Source organism: Embiotoca jacksoni, unplaced genomic scaffold (genome assembly GCF_022577435.1).
Source record: "Embiotoca jacksoni isolate LCO1_2020_lvr unplaced genomic scaffold, fEmbJac1.0.p SCAF_2, whole genome shotgun sequence".
NCBI classification, from domain to species: Eukaryota; Metazoa; Chordata; class Actinopteri; family Embiotocidae; genus Embiotoca; species Embiotoca jacksoni.
The window spans coordinates 15,636,590-15,656,409 of NW_027185340.1; the positions used below are offsets into that span (position 1 = coordinate 15,636,590).

A 19,820-nucleotide genomic window follows, 5' to 3' on the forward strand; every position below is an offset into this window, starting at 1 on the left:
ACACACACACACACACACACACACACACACACACACATACATAATATATAAAAAACTGTTGATTACATGAGTGGTCCTCCCGCCATGGCCAGCTACTTCTCATGCAGGCATGTATGCACACATATCTAATTTTTAAAACTTAACAGCTACATTATTGCATTAGGATGAATTACTTACATCATATATATAATGTATTGTAAAAATAATTCGGTGTATACGTCTTCAGCAAATGCTTGGTTGAGTAGTATGCGGGCTGTGATGTCACCATTTTCTTAAACTGTTAAAACACAGAGGAAGCTCCAATGATGGGACAGTGAGGGAAGTTAAATATGGTCTTTACTGAAAATCCTGTTTTATTGATGCATGTTGATGCAAATGTAGCCGACAGAGATGTAGCTGCATCTCCTTATTCGAGCTTCTAAAGTGCGATTTGGTTCAGCACAAGTTCGGTCTGTTGTTACGTCTGCCGGCTTTGTTGCCACAGCCTGCCGCTAAGCTGCTCCTTGGTGTAATTTTGACTTTGAAAGTAGCCCATTGCCTTCCTGCCAACAAAATAGCCTTGGGATAGCTTGGCATTCTCTCTCTTTGTGTTTTGTTTTTATTTTTTTTAAATTTATTTTTTTCCCCTCTCTCCTACTCTCTTTTGCCTGTTGTCACTCCCATCCTCTCTCTTTAATTCCCAGGCTCGTCGTCGTCTTTGCTTCTCTTTCTGCAACATCCTCTCGCTGTGTCTGTTTTACTCTGCCAACCCCCCACCTGCCACCTCCTCTCCCTCAAACCATTTTGATAGTCTTGTCTTGCTTGTCATCCCTCTCTCCCTCTCTTTCTCTCTCTCTCTCTCCCTCTCTTTCTCTCTCTCTCTCTCTCTCTCTCTCTCTCTCTCTCTCTCTCTCTCTCTCTCTCTCTCTCTCTCTCTCTCTCTCTCTCTAAAAGCAGCTTAATTCTATCATGTTATAGTTGGACAGCAGTAATTACATTTATGACATAAATCCTGCTACTCGCAGCAAAATAAAATGTGTGAGGGAGAGACCCTGTGTTTGAATATGAGGAATCATGCTCATCACCCCGGGTGTGTGTTTGTAGCTGTATATATCTATCTATGGGACTGTGTGTATGTGCTGTGCATTCCCTGATTACCCAAACATCGCAAAGCTATTTATAAAGCTGTTTAGTTCAAACTCCGACCCAACTGCTTTACAAACAGGCAAGTTTGGACTCGGAGGTCACAGGCAGCGCTCGCACTGTACTGTGTGCTCTTCTGTTTTTGACTTCTTAAACGGACTGCCCTTGCCCTCAAACTTTGTAGATCGTCAGTGGAGAGTGAACTTTGATCACTGAGTTTAAATGAGCAGCTTCTCATGCATATTTCATACAGAATGTATTAAAGCAGTATGTGACTAAACAGCAATGTGTACAAATCTGTGCATGTGTGCTGGATTATAAATGTATTGTAACTTCAGTAAAAATGTCTGACGCTGGTTTAACTTGAAGGCCTCTTGTGTTTGAAGAACATGGTTAGCAACTGAAAACATATTGACTTGAGGAGCCTCTGATTACACAATTCATGTTCAGTTTATTCATGGAATTAGTGGCGTGGTTCAGATGTTACTGGCAGCTCTAATCCACTCTACTTAAGAGTTTTTAAACTGGGAATTATCTATTGAAATGGGTGGACGAGACCTTTCTGAACATCACACACCAGCTCTCAGCCCGATAATTACGGACTTCCCTTTGCTTGCAGTTTTGTCTGTTTAGAAATTGTTTCGTATTTTTTCTTGGATTGGAGACTCAATTTGGAGCTAAAATACGTTTTCACTACAGTTTGTCCCAGGCTCGTAGCCAAAGGTCCACAGTCAAAGCTTCTGGAAATAATGGAGTTTATTATAAATGCTCATAACAGATCTTGACGCTTCCATTCAAATGGTACAACTGTGCACATCGCGGCCTGTGACACATGTAAAGGCTGAGCAAGAAGAAAAGGGCCGGAGTAACTCACTGCAAAAAATATTTGAAAGTTCAGTATGGCTTAAACGCCGAGCAATGACGCGAACTATAAACATAGTCAGTCGTGCTGAAATTCATAAACAATCTAACTTTTTTTTTTTTTTGGTTTAAAAGTGATAGTACACAATGCATTGCTGTGGTATAGCTGTAACACTGCCAGTCTGTTTGAAAACTATGGAGGCTTTGCTAGATAGCGGGCTTGAATGTGAGTATGTTGCTTGAATATCTTTTTTTTTTTTTTTTCTTGCAGTGGGAGGTTGGGGTGGACTGGACTGTTTGATGTTTGTGATTTAAGTGCAATATGGCACCCCACCCCCTCCCCCCGCCCCCTCCCCCACTGAACAGTAGTGTATTACAGTATCTGGGGTAACCACTATTTCATACTGGCCTGATTTTCCTTTGACCGACTAAGAAAAACATCCGTGGCTGCAGAGCCGTTGAGCAAGGTACCTAACCCCTAACTGCTCCCTGAGCGCTGTAGCTGCTCACTGCTCTGGATGTGTGTGTGTTCACTGCTCATGGATGGGTTTACTGCAGAAGTCCAGATCCTGTGTATAAAAACATACCGTCAAATAAAACTCTTCCATCTTCTTGTACATCCTGCTTCTCCAAAGAAGCCTTTTGTTATCGTCTGTATCTGTGCAGCTGTATCAAAAAGCTACAGTCTCCTTCCTGGGTTGATTCGGTTTGAATTAATCACACAGCACTTTGATATTTAATAGAGATGCATCTGAATTTCATGTGAACTGTGTTTATAGACGAGAGTCTCGCATGTTGTGGCTTTTGTCTCCTCTCCCAGCAGCCGACTTCCATTTTGCATGTGCATACATTCATTTTGCTTTATTGCTCTTTGTGTGTTTGTGTGTGTTTGGTTAATGGTTGTTTAAATAGATGTGGAAGTCACATCAGCCCTCTCATCTCCTTTGCTCTGAGAAAACACACACACACACACACACACACACACACACACACACACACACACACACACGCACACACACGCACGCACACACACACACACACGCAAAGAGCTGCAGTGTGTACAGGGAATCATTAGCTAAAGTGATGCAAGTTTAGCTATCATGAATCACAGTGGCATCATATCGACAAGCCACAGCCAGCAAGGAATCCAAACTGTGTGTGTGTATGTGCGTAAGGATTACCAGTATTTTGAGCTGGCAGGAAGCCCTGCCTTCCTCCTTTCCTCCTCATTTTTCTCCGTCCTCCTCTCTGCCACCAAGGTTTTCCCTGGTGACATTCCCCGGAGGAAACTTAATTTGCTCTCTCCCCGTCGTCGTTCCTCCCGCCCGTATTTCCCCCCTTCTTGCCCACCATCAGTGTCTCCTCTGTTTTAGGTGGCGCACAGTGACAAGCACATTACCTTCTCTCCCTCTTTTATTTTACAAACAGCAATCCTCCCAAGTGGTGGGAAAAAAAAAGAAAAAAAAAATCACTGTGGGGCTCCGGGCTTGAATTTGATCCAACTTCAGCAGTCAGCATGCCATTAAGCAATGGGCCGGGTTTGTGATGCGGGATAGCAACAATTGCTAGGTAGTCTGCTTAATGCAGAGCACGCAAAGCTGGCTCTTTTCACTACTTGTAAACTACACATAGGAAAATGTGAAGCCTCACAACATGTCAGATCCTTGTCTTACCCTCCCATGAATACTTCTGGTATTGCTCTGTCGCATCATCAGTCTTTCTGCGAGATCCCTCTCCCCCTCTGTAATATCTCTCATAGTGTACTTGTGATGATGGATGGAGGACTAGTAACAGTGAAACAGACTTCACATCCATCACAAACTCAACGACTGCATAGTTAACCGCATCACTGTTGTTGTTTTTTTCTCTGCTGTCCAGAGTTCAGCCATGTCCTGTCTTTCTGGCTCCCAGTCAATGTCTCTGCAGGCTTTTTTTTAACCCAATCAGAGCAGGGATAAACCTATTTGATTGCCAAATCAGACCTGGATGAAACCCACCATTTCCTAGTACACTCTGTATTCAGGTTATTTGTTTTTATAGCAGCAGAATTTCTTTTTTGAACACATTCATATCTACTTTAGTGGCCTTATAACGACCCATTTCTGCCCCCCCCCCTCCCCCCAGTTTCATCACCTCCTGTGGAACTCGGCCCGACCCTCGGCCTGAAGAAGTCCAGCTCGTTGGAGAGTCTCCAGACGGCCATGTCGGAGGTGAACAGAAAAAACGAACTTCTCCCATTCCACCGTCCTCGCCCAAATATGGTCAGGGGAAGAGGCTGCAACGAGAGCTTCCGAGCAGCTATTGATAAATCCTATGATGGGCCAGTTGAAGATGATGATGGTAAGTGAGATGAAGAAGGACTCGGTGTCCTGTTTTTGTGGTATGTGTGGTATTTGCTTCAGAGAACAGACACAAAACTTTAGTCCAGAAAATAAAATGTATTGTGTTTAATTTATTGTGACCGCGGTTGTAAAGTATCCTGTTATTACCAGACTTAAATTACCGTTGTGAGTAGATAGGGTGTGAGCATGCTCCATTAGAGCGTCCTAGTGGGCGTAGACCTCAGGTTAATTTTTAAACTATTGGAGCAGCTTTTAACCAATCATCTTTGTCCGCCATAAAATGTACATATAGATGTATAGTTTTAAATTTTAAAGATTGTTCTTGCTCTGCCACCGCTGCCATTGTTGAACTAGATTTTGAAACAGATGCACGACTTCAGTGTCGTTGCCCATGGAAACCCCCACTGGTCACTGATTGGTCCGGCCTTCAGAGTGGCTAAGTGAACCTTCATTCAGAGTACAATCACTGCAAAAAAAACCAGGAGTTGTGAGCAGTATTTGGGTGGAATCAGGCTAATTGTACCATAAGTCAGCAGCAAATCAAGCCTAACCTTGTAAGTATGTTTCTTCTTTAGTTGCACTCAAATAATTGATGTCACAGCAGCTGTTTTTCACTTTGCAGTCAATACAAAAAGCTGCTCTGACATGACTGATAGAGAAGAGTTTATTATGACAGGACTATCCCAACAAGATATCGATGCATCTCACTCACGGTTTTCCTTCCATCTAAGCTCCATATGTTACTATTTCCAAAATGACAAAGATTTCTATCAGTGAATCTCATATTTAATCACTGACATATATCTTCGTCGCCTTTAAATGGATTTTTTTTAACACACTGATTGATGTGTACTCGGCTTACTTCCTTGTGCAAGGTGTCCCCCAATCACCATTTCTTCTCCAAAGTGAGACAAGGGCTTTGCAACAAGTACCTCATGCCTCAAAATATCAACACATATTCAATTCCCAGCTGTGTTATTAGCAGCAAACTCTTATCAGTCACCACCAGAGTAATGAGTCAGGCTGTTTCAGATCACTACACTCACACAGGATAGGACTAATAGGGCATGTCAACGCCACACACACACACACACGCAGTGGCCGCATCTGTCACCATATTTCGAAATGCTCAACACTTTCAGAGCTGCTGTTAATTGACAGAGAACAGTTCTCTGAAGTGCACTAAATATCTGTCTCTCATTCGTCTTCACTGGGCCTCTATTGGTCTGTGTTTTACACTTTAGCTTGGACTTAAATCATGCCAGTGTCAAATATAACTGCTTATCAACGGCTGCATGTCCGTTTTTTACGGTGGATTAGCAGTTTAACCTACAGACTGTTAGAAAGAAAAACACGGGTCATATTCTGACGCTCTAAATGCAAGAAGTGCCTTTTTTCGCGTGGAGCTGACGCCTTGTGTGGGATCATGAGCTGAATCCAGCTAATACCACAGTGCTTCACAGTTTCCAGTGAATTCATTTGTCAAGATGACTGTGCAACACGGGCTTTGAGTCACCGCGTTCGAGGGCTTATTTCATCTGGGATGCATTACAGCGAATAGTTCTTCCTTCACTTCTATTTCATTTTTATCTCTTTCTTTTCTTTTTGTTTGGTATTATAACGGAAATAGTCCATTGATTGGCTTCACAGTATGTCATGTGTCTTAAAAGTAATACGTCTCTAGAATAAGCACACCAAACTGACATGCTTTCTAGCAAGCATTATTAATGTCGGTTCAATCCATTGTGCTTTTATGAAATGATAATGTCAGGGTTTTCCTGACTTTTTGAGGTTTTTACTTTTAATGGGAGGGTGAACAAGGATCAGTACAAGCATGATGCCTTGGATCTGCGGAAAGTCTAACGCACGCACGCACACACACACACATCTTGCTTGTCTTCATAAAAAAGTCTTCATAATTAAGGTTGATGTGAAAATTAATTTCAATCAAAGTAATTTGGTTTGGTTATCTTATAAAAATCTGTCAGGTTGTCTGTACTTCTGTGTGTGTGTGTGTGTGTGTGTGTGTGTGTGTGTGTGATCATTGTTATTCAAGGCCAGGCCTCCAGTCTGTCAAAGAAGTAACGAGGCATGACGGTTTACTCTTTGAACATTTTCGTGTTTTTTCATTTCTTAGAGTTAATTAATTCATTGTAAGGTTGATAAATATGCTGTGGATGTGTAGAGAAATCTGAACAATGTATGCCAGTTTGTATTTGGGCTGTTATTGTGAAAATGTACATTGGTATGTAATGCAGTGAGGTTTTGTTAATAGTGTTTGATTTTTCATCAACAGGTTCAGCATTCCAACGAGTTTATTCCTTTGACATAACGTCAGGGTTTCCATCAGTCATCTTATGTTGATTCCCTAGTTTTATTGATTTAAATCTAACAAACTCATGAACTTAAAAGTAACCCAATGTAGTTTATTTATTTGACTACTTTTACTCCGCTATAAAAAAAATTGTTCCTCCCCCACTCACTCTAATCCCCACATTTGTCTTCTTCTTTCATTCCCTCTAGATGATGGTTCTGAGCCAAGTTCAGGCCGGGACACCCCTGCAAGTAGTTCATCCCGCCAAGGAGTTGGTGATCATACAGAGGAGAAAGGCAAAAAAGACAAGAAAAAGAAACCAAAAACAAAGAAGAAGGAAAAGAACAAGTGGAAAGGAAAAGAGAAAGAGAAAAAGAAAACGGAGGAGCCTGAGGAGACGGAAAAGAAGAGCAAGAAAATCGGCTTTGGCCTGCTGAGGTGAGTGAAGGGGTTCTTCCATTTGCCGGGGTTTGGTTTGCTTTAGTCACACTGTACCGAGTCAAGTCAGGATGTGATGAATTTCCACTCCAGCCTTAGAGCTGGGCAGAGCTGTACTGAGCCGTACAGCTGTGGTGGGACTGCAACCACCGGTTTGCAGTGAAGCTGGTTGAGTCCGTGTTGCATCTTGAGCTTGGCACCATCTTTTCAGTCTGGAGTCAGTATCTTTAGAAATAAGGAGTGCAGGGTCCAAGTGGTGGGGAGAACACCAACTATTGCATCCCGTTGCGGGTATCAAGCCTTTTATAAGCCTTCAAATCGTATCAACAGTTTTCTGCAATGACCACCAGGACACTTATTAGAAGGACTAAATTTAGCAAGTGAAATCATAGACACTTGCGAAAGGTTGAGGCTATTTGAACGTGGGTCATTGGAAGCCTGGAAAGATGTCACTGTCCAAAAGCCTTACTCTGTTTACAACGTAACATCAGGTCACTTTGGGTCACTGCAACACAGAGTCCATTTGACTCCAATCCTGTCTCTGCTTAATGTCTGAAATTCACGTCTATGGAGTTTGTCTTCCACACGTAAATTTGCATTTTTCTGTCTGTAGCGGTACCTAGTTCAGCACAATCTCTGCTCACCTCATGCATTCATACTACTAACACTGAGCTCTTTTTTGATGTCCTTTAAAACTCCGTTTCATGCTCCCAGGCACACGACGACTACTCAAAGATCGGTGCCCCAATTTCCTTTAGAATTATCTGTCAGAACTGTTTCATGTGATTAACTTTAACACTATATCGTCCGGTGTGAATGCAAAAGCTGCCTGCATGAATGGGGCAAAGTGTTTCAATGAGGAATTTGTACTTTCTACCTTAATTGCTACCTAATATAATTTTTATTTTTTTTCACCATGGTTGTATGTGAAGTGGTATTTCACACGATCATTGCATAGATAGAGATCTTAAGAAAAACACTTGCAATGCAATTTGATCTACAAAATACAGCCGCTGCCTTTCAAACATACACTTACAAAAAGCAGTCTGTGAACCAGAATAGAGAAAAACACTTCCAGATTTCGAAGTCCCTTTTTATCACAATAATTATATCTCAAAAGTGCCTGTTATTAAATGTGAAATATTAGGCAATTAGACTAATATGCACTCATTTTCCCTAATTTAATTGGTTTAATGCTCTTTCTTTGAAAGTCACCACCTTTTTTTCATCTCTTTTCCACCTTGTTTTCCTCAGTCTCATTACAGAATGCTTTCACTCTCTCATACCTGCAGTATTTAGTCATGAGTGGATACATTCTCCTTTATGATGTTGAAATGATGTCTTCGTTATGCGGTTTACTGATTAAATGGCGCTTTATACCCAAAGTCTGTTCATAATTACTTCAAATCAGTTTTGTTCACAAAAAGAGAAGCAGATGAACAGATGTGAGGATTATTGAATGCAGGTATGCAGTGTGTACCGTACAGTGTGTTCTTTCTTTACAGCCAGCTGTAGTTCTGCCTACAGTAAATGTTTACCCACCTGTCTCCGTGTTTAACCACTTCAATCCATCACTGCTCAAAATTCAACTTTGGGTTGCTTGAAAACAATTTAGTTGAGCGTCAGTGACCTTTTCTGACCGTTGGAGTCTTTTCTTTTCCTTTTTAAATTTAGCTTTTTATTGCAATTCTCCAATCCTTAAATGACAGCGTCCTTGCAACATGGAAAAGCATTACAGTTAATTCAGAAGACTGGATCAAGGGTTGCTTCACCTGCATTTTAAAAGGCCTTCAAATACCTTGCCAGTAATATTTCTCATTGACAGCTGTGTTCCATAAGTGGTAAACATAGTGGAATGTTTCCATAGCAAGAACTTTGATTTATTCTCGGTATTTTACTTTTCACAAAAGAGACTTTGATGTTGAGATTTCAATTTCAATCTATTGATGCTTCAATCTCCACAAATAAAATACCATTGCAGTTACTGGCCACATCACCATACCCACTGTTGTCTCTTGCATATCTATTCTGTTATTTCCTTTCTCCGCTCTCCCCTCACCCCAACCAGTCGAGGCAGATGACGCCCTACCTCTGCGTCTGGTTTTGTTCCTGTTTAAGGGGAGTTTTTCCTTCAGGCTGTGGCTCATGTGGGGATTGTTGAATTGTTGGGTTCATCCTCGTAATGCTGTCAGGACTTCACTGTGTTAAGTGCCCTGAGATTTATGTTGTGATGTGTTGCTATTTGAATATAATAAGATGAAATTGAACTGAATTGGATTGCAAGATCGTGATTTAACTCAATTTCAAAACATTTGCTTTGGCTGCAGTTTAACTTGACCTGAGTTGAGTCCATTACTTGTACAATGATACTTTTAAGTATGATTCAGCCAATTTATAAGCCCATTTATGTGTATTTAAAAGGAGTGTCTAACCTTGAGATGGGATGATAGAATAGGCTGAACAAAAAAAATATAGTATGTCAATCTCTGTAAGCCAATATTACCTGTTGCATTGAGTGGAGCATTTGGGTGGTGGAGATGGTGTCGATACAGCTGATATTTTACTGATGCTGTTGTAAGCAAATCTGTTGAAGTTACCAAAATAATTGCCAGTCTGTAGTGACCGTCATTCATTCATAATGATCATGAAACCAATTTCCTCTTTCTTTCTCTTCATGATTCTGTAAAATAATCAAATATTCCGCTCATTCTCTTAATTTGCAAATATAAATTTGAATTTAATTTGATTAAATTCCTCCTCTATAGCAACAATTAAGTTCTTGTCACAATTTTGACAAAATGGCATACAGATTGAGACTCTGTGAGCGGTAAATACGATCAGGTCTAAATCTTATGTGATTTGTATAAGAAATTGGTGGCACAATGCAATAAATACCTATTACATACTTATGACTACATATATATTCACACCTCAAAATGTCCATAACTCATGCTCTTGTCTGTCTCACAGTCCTTTACTGCTCTTTTTATGTTACATATCTACTTCATGATACACCTAAAGATCTCTTTCTATTCACCTCCTCCACTCCATTACTTTTGTCTTACAGTCTTAGCAATGTTTTAAGTGCTTCAGAGTTCAGGGAAGGTTACGACAATACCTTCTTTGTGTGTTCATCCATCTCCCCTCCCGCCCAGCCACCACTCTGCTTGATTACGGGTTGGACAGCCTCTACGGAGCACTCCAGAGAACCAGTTTATCTAGTTTAATCTAAGCCTTCCCTCTATGCACCCGTCTCTCCATTCATCCTTTCATCTAACTACCAGGTCCCCCATCACATCTTGCCATGAGTGCTTTAAGAGTCCATATAATACACCCAAAGATATTTTTAGACCTTTCCTCCGCACCTCGTTGCTCATCACCATAAGAGGGTCTTGATTAGAGCCCAGTGATAATCTCTACCTTTTCTCCTCTATTCCTGTAACATCTCTCTCCCCTCTCTCTCGCTGTCTGTCTCCCTCCATCTCTACCCCCCTAATCTTTGCATCATTCCAATTTTTCTTCCCCGTCTGCTCCCTCCAGCTCCTGCTCTCTATCTGCATTTGATTGCATGTAATGGTGGTAGACTGAGAAGGCAAATTGGTGCTATTCAGTACAGTTCAATCCAGGCCGAACTGCTGATTTGTCATATTCATCTAAGGGCACCTTTCATTGGCCTAATGGTCTGCAGGAGAGACAGTATAGGATACTTAGCCTTACTCCAAGGTCTCTGTTCTTATCATTGGTTGGTTCTTTACATTTGAAACAGAAGTTACCAACTGCTACATTGTTTTTTCCATTCATGCACCAATTGCAAAGGCACATACTGGTATTACTGCTCTATTTTTCCTGTACTAAATTACTCTCCTCGCTGGTTTTCACACTTGTAAACTTCCATTTTCCAAAAGGGTCATATTACAATGGCATGTAGAGAGTTGTTGTAATTATTGACCTGTTCCGTTTTCATTGTTGACACAGGCATTAACGTCAGTAACTCTAAATGTTTGTTGAAAAAGCCCTTTAAAGTGGACAGCTGGCTCCGTCATCCGAACTGCTGCCACCTGCCAATCAGATATGCCAGTCATCTGTTTGTGCGTGTGTGCGTGTGTGTGTGTGTGTGTGTGTGTGTGTGTGTGTGTGTGTGTGTGTGTGTCAGTGCACCGTAACCGTCCTACCATCATGAATATTCATGCAGTGATAAAACATGATTGGTCACACAGTCAGATGGTTGTCATATAGTTGGCATGGGGTTACTGTGAATCCGCCAGAGAGCGTGTGTGTGTTTGTGTGCACCGTCTGCAGTTGTGTGACCCTTTCTTTTTCTCTGAAGCGTGTATCGCTCCTCTGTTTTCGAGCCGACTGTTAAGGCCCACATTCAAACAATTCCCAAAACCCCTCAGATCACGTAAAATGTACACATACTGTTCATACCACCATATATTAGTGCTCTACGCACATATTTAACACGGGTTTAGAGTATGGTTCTCGATCTGTTCTATCGTGTGTGTGCGTGCGTGCGTGCGTGCGTGTCAGTGAGGGAGGGAGAGCGACTGTCAGTGCAAATGAAAATATGGCAATCTATTAGCTGTAACTGGGAAAGGACAAGGTCTACCAGAACGAGAGGGGGACGGGCACTGCTGCTGCCGCCAGTGCATCATGTTTACGTGATTGTTGATGTGTGTTGCACAAAGTGTGTGCGCACGCTGTTCATTTTCAATTTGATAGCAGTGTGAATTTATGAGAATCTATGATAATGAATGCTTGGTTGCCTGCTGGCTTGTAATCATGCACTGCTGTACTTACATCCAGCTCTCATGCTCTGTGTTGTGTGTGTGTGTGTGTGTGTGTGTGTGTGTGTGTGTGTGTGTGTGTGTGTGTGCGCATATCTGTGTGTTACTCTACTGTATTCAAACCAAAATTGTTGTCCAGAAGGCATCAACCGCAGCGAATCATACAACTCAAAAAGCCACATAATTAAGGATGCAGTCTTTGAGCCTCGAGTGTGCTCTTTTTTTCTTCTTCTAATTTGTACTTCTTATTAGGGCCCGAGCACCGAATGGTGCGAAAGCTCTATTGTAATTAATACATGTAATGACACTTTCCCCCATTTTGTCCCATTTTTCCCCTTCTTACTCTCCTCTCTCTCTCTCTGTGCTCTCTCCAGCATGTTATAATGCTACACCTCTGTAAAACTTAAAGTGCTCCATCATTGGCACCATTAGTCCATCACCACGGTGGGGCCCATTAGGACTGACTAGCTCCATTGTGGGCCTTGTAATGGCAGAGATTCATGCCAGGCCTATTAGCTCCAGTCTACATACCGTATGCTTATGTGTGTTTGAGTGTGGAAGTTTGGTGTGTAGATGAAAAGGCTGATGGTAGAAAATGGACCTACTTTGATGTTGCCGTCTCTATTATTTTCAGAAGTTTTTTTTCTGATTGTTGGGAGCTCTGCATTAAATCCAAATAAATCTGCATATCTTTGGGGTTGTAAAAGTTGCCTTATGACTTGTGCCTGTGAGAGTTTGTGCTGTCACAGCCGCAGCACTTAAATAGCCGGCAGCACACTGACATACAGTGCATCCGGAAAGTATTCACAGCGCTTCACTTTTTACACATTTTGTTATGTTACAGCCTTATTCCAAAATGGATTAAATTCATTTTTTTCCTCAAAATTCTACACGCAATATCCCATAATGACAAAGTGAAAATAGTTTGTTTAACATTTTTGCAAATCTATTAAAAATAAAGAACGGAAATATAACACGTACATAAGTATTCACAGCCTTTGCTCAATACTTTGTTGAAGCAGCTTTGGCAGAAATTACAGCCTCAAGTATTTTTGAGTATGATGCTATAAGCTTGGCACCTATTTTTGGGCAGTTTCTCCCATTCTTCTTTGCAGGACCTCTCAAGCTCCATCAGGTTGGATGGGGAGCGTTGCACAGTCATTTTCAGATCTCTCCAGAGATGTTCAATCGGGTTCAAGTCTGGGCTCTGCCTGGGCCTCTCAAAGACATTCACAGAGTTGTCCCGAAACCATTCCTTTGTTATCTTGGCTGTGTGCTTCGGGTCGTTGTCCTGTTGGAAGATAAACCTTCGCCCCAGTCTGAGGTCCAGAGCGCTCTGGAGCAGGTTTTCATCAAGGATGTCTCTGTACATTGCTGCATTCATCTTTCCCTCCATCCTGACTGGTCTCCCAGTTCCTGCTGCTGAAAAACATCCCCACAGCATGATGCTGCCACCACCATGCTTCACCGTAGAGATGGTATTGGCCAGGTGATGAGCGGTGCCTGGTTCCCTCCAGACATGAAGCTTGGCATTCAGGCCAAAGAGTTCAATCTTGTTTCATCAGATCAGAGAATTTTGTTTCTCATGGTCTGAGAGTCCTTCAGGTGCCTTTTGGTAAACTCCAGGTGGGCTGTCATGAGCCTTTTACTGAGGAGTGGCTTCCGTCTGGTCACTCAACCATACAGGCCTGCTTGGTGGAGTGCTGCAGAGATGGTTGTCCTTCTGGAAGGTTCTCCTCTCTTCACAGAACAACGCTGGAGCTCTGTCAGAGTGACCATCGGGTTCTCGGTCACCTCCCTGACTAAGGCCCTTCTCCCCCGATCGCTCAGTTTGGCCGGGCGGCCGACTCTAGGAAGAGTCCTGGTGGTTCCAAACTTCTTCCATTTACGGATGATGGAGGCCACTGTGCTCATTGGGACCTTCAATGCTGCAGAAATGTTTCTGTACACTTCCCCAGATCTGTGCCTTGATACAATCCTGTCTCGGAGGTCTACAGACAATTCTTTGGACTTCATGGCTTGGTTTGTGCTCTGACATGCACTGTCAACTGTGGGACCTTATATAGACGGTGTGTGTCTTTCCAAATCATGTCCAATCAACTGAATTTACCAGGTGGACTCCAATCAAGTTGTAGTAACATCTCAAGGATGATCAGTGGAAACAGGATGCACCTGAGCTCAATTTTGAGTGTCATCGCAAAGGCTGTGAATACTTATGCACGTGATTTTTTTCATTTTAGATTTTTAATAGATTTGCAAAAATTTCAAAAAAATGTATTTCACTTTGTCATTATGGGAATTCTATGTGTAGAATTTTGAGGGAAAAAAATTAATTTAATCCATTTTGGAATAAGGCTGTAATATAACAAAATGTGGAAAAAGTGAAGCGCTGTGAATACTTTCCGGATGCACTGTATTTTGATGTAGTTAGCATTCAACCAGGACATGATATCTGACTTCTCGCCAGCAGAATTAGACCAACTACATTTCATGAAACAATCAAATCCTTCAGTATTTTTTTTGCCTTCAGAAAGACGGCTACATTTTATGTCCATATTATTATGTTAATTTGCCATCACTACTTACCATACTTGAGCTACGCATTCAGACACAAGTCAACAGTTAACAGATAAACTAGATGATCCATAACACTGGTCTGACTTAAATAATTAATTGTTTCCTTTTGTTTCCTTTCTTCCTTCCTTCCTGCTGTCTGTGATGAAAAGAGTAAATTAAGTAAATTAATTATTATACATAAAATATGCAAAAACATACAAATAAATAAAGAAAAAATAACTGAAAAAATAGATAAAAAATGAACAGTCAGAGGTTTATTTTGATACAGTTTGGGAGATGATTCTAACTACGTATCGAAAAAGTGACGCTTCTCATGAATTTTATAGCAAATTTAATTAGTAAGCATATTTCTCTCCTTTGTTGTCTTTTTAGCAACGTAGCGCTAAATGACCTGGTCAGGTTTTAGTAAAGAAAGTGCGAAACTTGTGCATGGAAGATGACTTCAAAAACGCGGTCTTCTGACCAGACATCGCCTGTCATTGTTTCATAATTAGAGAGCACATGCTTGAAACAGGGGAAGGACTCTGCCAATCAAACATCATGACAGGAAGTCATTGGAGTGTCACTGACTGATGTCATGCCTGCCAGTCATCAGTGTTTGTGTGTGTGTGTGTGTGTGTGTGAGAGTTTGCGTGTGCATGCATGTGCTCGTCACCATAGCAATCTTGTCAATCACCTGCTCCCTCAGGGATCCATTTGCCAATGATAGCAAAGGGAGGCGTGTCCAAAGAGCGGCAGAGGGAGGGAGTGAGAGAAGAGCAGCAGAATAGAAACAATAGGTGAAGTGAGTCACAGATGTTTGCTCTAATTTTTGTATTCTTTGTCAGTGGGTTTTCCACACACGGACTATCCAGATGCACAAGTGTCAGTCCTCTGAATGCTCTGCTCAGCAGTCCGTATCATTGTACATGTGAACGTAGTTTACTGTTAAGATCGGTTTAACACAGTAATGTAAAACTTTCTTTGTTCTACATGGTGTTTGCTGCAAGGTCAATAATTTGGACTGTACTGTATTTTGTGTTTGTTATCATATGATTATCTATTGTGTTTTCTCGTGTAAAACATGATTATTCAATAACATTCATGCCCATAAAGTTTGTTTGAATTTCAATCTGATTATTGTTGGTGTAGGTTCGATTTTAGATGTGAAGTATACGGTCAACAACAAAACATCCAAATATATTCATGTTTGGACTACTGGCATAATGATGCTGCCATCAGTGATTGTCCAGAGAGACATCACTAGTACATTCTGTTTGCAGAAAATATAAAACTTTTAGTAAAAATAAAGAAACCACACCATGTTTGTGTCCTGAGCATGTAAGGGAAAGCACAAGTTGAAAATTCATGTCTGACATAAACGTGCATGTCAATTATGATAACCAGCACCTGTCTTTGGCAAACTAAGCTGAAGCTAAACAAGTAAGCAGTCTTTGTCACCATCTGTGTTGATGATTTGTGGAGCAAAGTTTTTGAAATATGGAGTGTATTTTACTGTTGGTATACTGTACCTGCTTGTGGCTGCTCTCCCTAATGAAACTGCATTTTTAAAATATGTTCAGAGAGTGGCAGTGAAAGTTTAATCATCTTCTCATGTTGATTTTTGCCTTTTGTTTTAATCAGTAACCAGTAAAAAAAAAAAAAAAAGATTCTCAAATATATCTTGGTCAGACATTAAATTTAGAAAGGTTGAATGTTGTTGTTTGTTTCCTTTTCATCCTACCTCTCCCTACACAGATGGAGGCTTTAAGAAACCTGGGTGTATATATTTCTAATTAAATCCTTCGCACATGCAAATGAGTAGCCATACACTTTCCATACAGACAGTGGTGTTAGCTCATGAATATTCACGAGTCATTATTCTGTTCCCACTAATGACACAACAAGAAATAATGTATTCATCCTAACTGGCTGCTAATCAGCTGCTAATCTTACTCTGATATTCCTTGTGAAACGATGCTCAAGTGATAATGTCGAACTTGTAAATTTTGAAATGTGTTGTGGACGTCCAGGTTTGTGTGTGTGTGTGTGTGTGTGTGTGTGTGTGTGTGTGTGTGTGGGTATACAAATTTATGTATGTTAGTTCCCAGGATAGTCGAATAATCGCCTTATCAAAAAGGATTTGGAGAAAGAGAGAGAGTAGCTCTAATTAAGCTGCAGGTGTCTGTTATTTGTGTATATCTTTCTCCTCTATATTTCACTATTCTTTACCCTTTAATTTTGTTGCACAGTGTAGGTAAATCTTCCATAGCTGGTTGCTTCTTTGTTGTAATTAGTTTTCAATCTGGCTTTGACCACGTGGAGAAAATGTGGTAAACACCGCGGCTTCTGGGAAGGAGAGAAGGAAAGGAAGGAAAGACAGTGACAAAGTGAAGTAGCATATTGTGTTCAGTAGGCATATAATGCATGTTGTAGGTATATAGCTGTAGATGGCTCCAAAGCTTCACCAGCAGTATAACCATACTCGGTTGAGCCTCTCTTAGCACTTAAAATCCCATACATTCTGCAGATTTGTCAACTGAACATTAAAGCTAGAAATATCCTGGTTCTCAATAACCTACTGGTATTATATTGGACTCAGATCAATAGACTGGACAGGCCACTGGAGTCCATGTTCATGACTTTTGCATTATGTGCATTATCATTATCAAGTAGCCATTAGAGGTTGGTAAACTGAGGCGATATAGTGATCAACATCGTCAACAACAATTGTCAGATTGGTTATAGCATTTAAATTACAATTGATTGGTATTAATGGGCCCAAAGTGTGCCAAGAAAACACCCCCCACACCACCTTTACACCACCATCGGAAACCTGGACTGTTGACACAACTCAGGCTGGGTCCATGGATTAACGGTATTGATACTAAACTGTGAATGCCATCTGCCTGCCTCAGCAGATATTGATCCTCAATCTGACCAGGCTATGTTTTTCCAGTCTTTAATTGTCTAGTTTTGTGCCAACTCATATTTATGTTCCTGACTGACATGAGTGGAACCTGATGTGGTCTTCTGCTGTCGGAGCCCATCCACTGCTGTGTATTCTGTTTATCTGCTCTCCACTGTTGTGATAAGTTATTTCAGTCATCTCAAACTGGTCCGGCCTTTGTCCTCAGACTTCTCTCATGAAGAAGTTGTTGCTGTTGCTGTCGCTCACTTGATTTCTTTTGCTTTTCGCTCCATTCTGGGTAGATTATAGAGACTGCACTGCATACAAATCTCAGAGGATCAGTAGTCTCAAAAATATTCAAAGCCAGCTCATCTGACACAAATAATCATGCTGGTCACAAGCAGGTGTACAGCTGTTCCTGATAAAGTGCTCGACAAGGGAGTCAATTTGAATTTTGTCCAATACCTCTGAGTGTTTTGCTCGGATAACCAGGAATTTTAACCGTATCTTGAAAGGACAAAAATATGGGTTACAATTTGCATTGATTTCACTAATTGCACAATTTTTTTCAATAATTTCTTCATCATCTTGGGGCTAATATGTATTTAGGGATCGACGGCTCCATGGTTAAAATACACGTTTTTGTCTACCCTCAATCTACATGTTTATCTGTCAGCGACTTAAAAAACTCAAACACTTTTCAGCCACTTGTCTTTTCATTTATTATAAACTGACAGTGGAGAGGAAACCGGGACGAAATGGAGCAGAAAGAAGAGGAGGGCATGATAGAGATTTAGTTAAGTGAGCGTAGTGTTTGATAGCGAGGGGAACGTCAAACGAGACAGTGACATGAAAGGGTGAAGGCGAGGTAAGATACCGATAGACAGAAACAGAAATGAGGGTAATGAGAGAGAAGAAGGCAAGAAACGAGGAAAAGGGGGAAAAAAAAAAAAAGGACCAGAGGTGAAATATGGGTAAGTCAGGGTAGGAGAGAGAGTTGAATGAAAGGGTAATCCTCTGTAGGTAGCAGTAATTAGAGCAAGGCTTGCCCCCTGTGAGGCGAATACACACGCATGCTGTTAATGCGCACAGATGCTTGTAGCCCTTCATTGTCCATTGAGTCCCCCTCTATGGGTGGTAAATAGGCTTCACCCGCTAGTCCACATTATACATGTCAAAGAAACCCCAGTGTTCACATTACGTTTTTTTTTTTTTTTTTTTTTTTTTTTTTTTTTTTAATATTACAGCATGCAGAGATATGCACAAGCTAAAGCAACAAAACAGTCACTTTAAAGTAGCCATTTATGTTGTTTTAAATAATACACTCGGAGGTACTGTGATCAGTGCTCAGCGGAAGTCTAGACAAAAAGATAAGACAGTATGTCAATAAATTGAATAGATGTATAAAATATAAGGTGTATTATGAGGTCTCAGTTCCTTTGTTGGAGATATTAACTATTTAGCATGACTGGCTCAGTTAACTACAGTATGTCCTACTCACTGCAGAGCTGCTGGAGTATAATCAGATTCTGTGAGTTATTTTTTTCTTTTTTTTTCTTGCATGTGCATCTGAGTAGGCTGTATATGCTTATAGTATTTACTATGATACCATGAGTATTTTGTTCTTTTCGTATTTTATTTGTTTCAGGGGGGGAAAGAATGGAAAAAACAATACAGTTTCATTCATCATTTACTGCAATTGTTTTTCACACACCATGTATCTCCATACACTTAATCTGATATATAAATGGACATTTCCTTAATGACCTCGGAGACAAAAATATCCCTGTTTGACTGACAGTTTCTAATTCTTTGTGACTACTGATGTATCCGATCGATTTGAATATTCATACAGCGCGGAGAGAAGAGCCCTTGAAGGTTGTTCTCTGAAGGTCTCAAATATGACACCACAAGCGAACATCAGTTGCTGACGTCAGCGAAATATTGATTCCATCAGTCATTTGTTCAGGTGTTAGACGTGTGTCATATTTACAGCCTGTTTTGACAAGCCTTTGTTTTGACATGCGTTCGGCCTCCGTCAGCACGGTCACACATCAATATCAACTCAGCCAATTCCCATCTGAATACCTCGCAACACAAAAAATGATATGAACATTACAAAAGCAGTACCGTAGTAGTACGTGATTTTCAGCCAGGTGTGTGTTTGCGTGAATCCATGAATCCGTCCAGTTAATGAGTTGTGCAGGGTCCAGTAGTGCTGAGTACGCTGTTGACGCTGAACACTGTGGTTTGAGTATTGATATGTGGCCACTTAAAACAGGCCTGTCTTTGAATTTAGATTAGGTTGAATAGAGTACATTTTTATTGAAGAATAGCTCTACATACATCCTCTGTCTGTTGAATTTATTGCATTGCCCATACTCAATTTATTCCAGCATTTTTTTTTGCATTCACATGTACTACTTTGACATACAGTTAATAGCCATTAACCTATACATGTAGAGCTGAACATTGCCACTATGTGTTTG

The 19,820-nt window shown here is 40.9% G+C and overlaps 1 protein-coding gene across 1 annotated transcript in view; it reads left to right on the forward strand.

Annotated features, from left to right (window-relative positions):
* pard3bb (par-3 family cell polarity regulator beta b) overlaps positions 1-19,820 on the forward strand; it is a 198,047-nt gene that overhangs the window by 103,970 nt on the left and 74,257 nt on the right. Inside the window, exons 18-19 of the mRNA XM_069154755.1 lie at positions 4,108-4,323; positions 6,849-7,077. Coding sequence (XP_069010856.1) covers positions 4,108-4,323; positions 6,849-7,077 — 445 coding nt within the window. The remainder of the gene's footprint in view (positions 1-4,107; positions 4,324-6,848; positions 7,078-19,820) is intronic.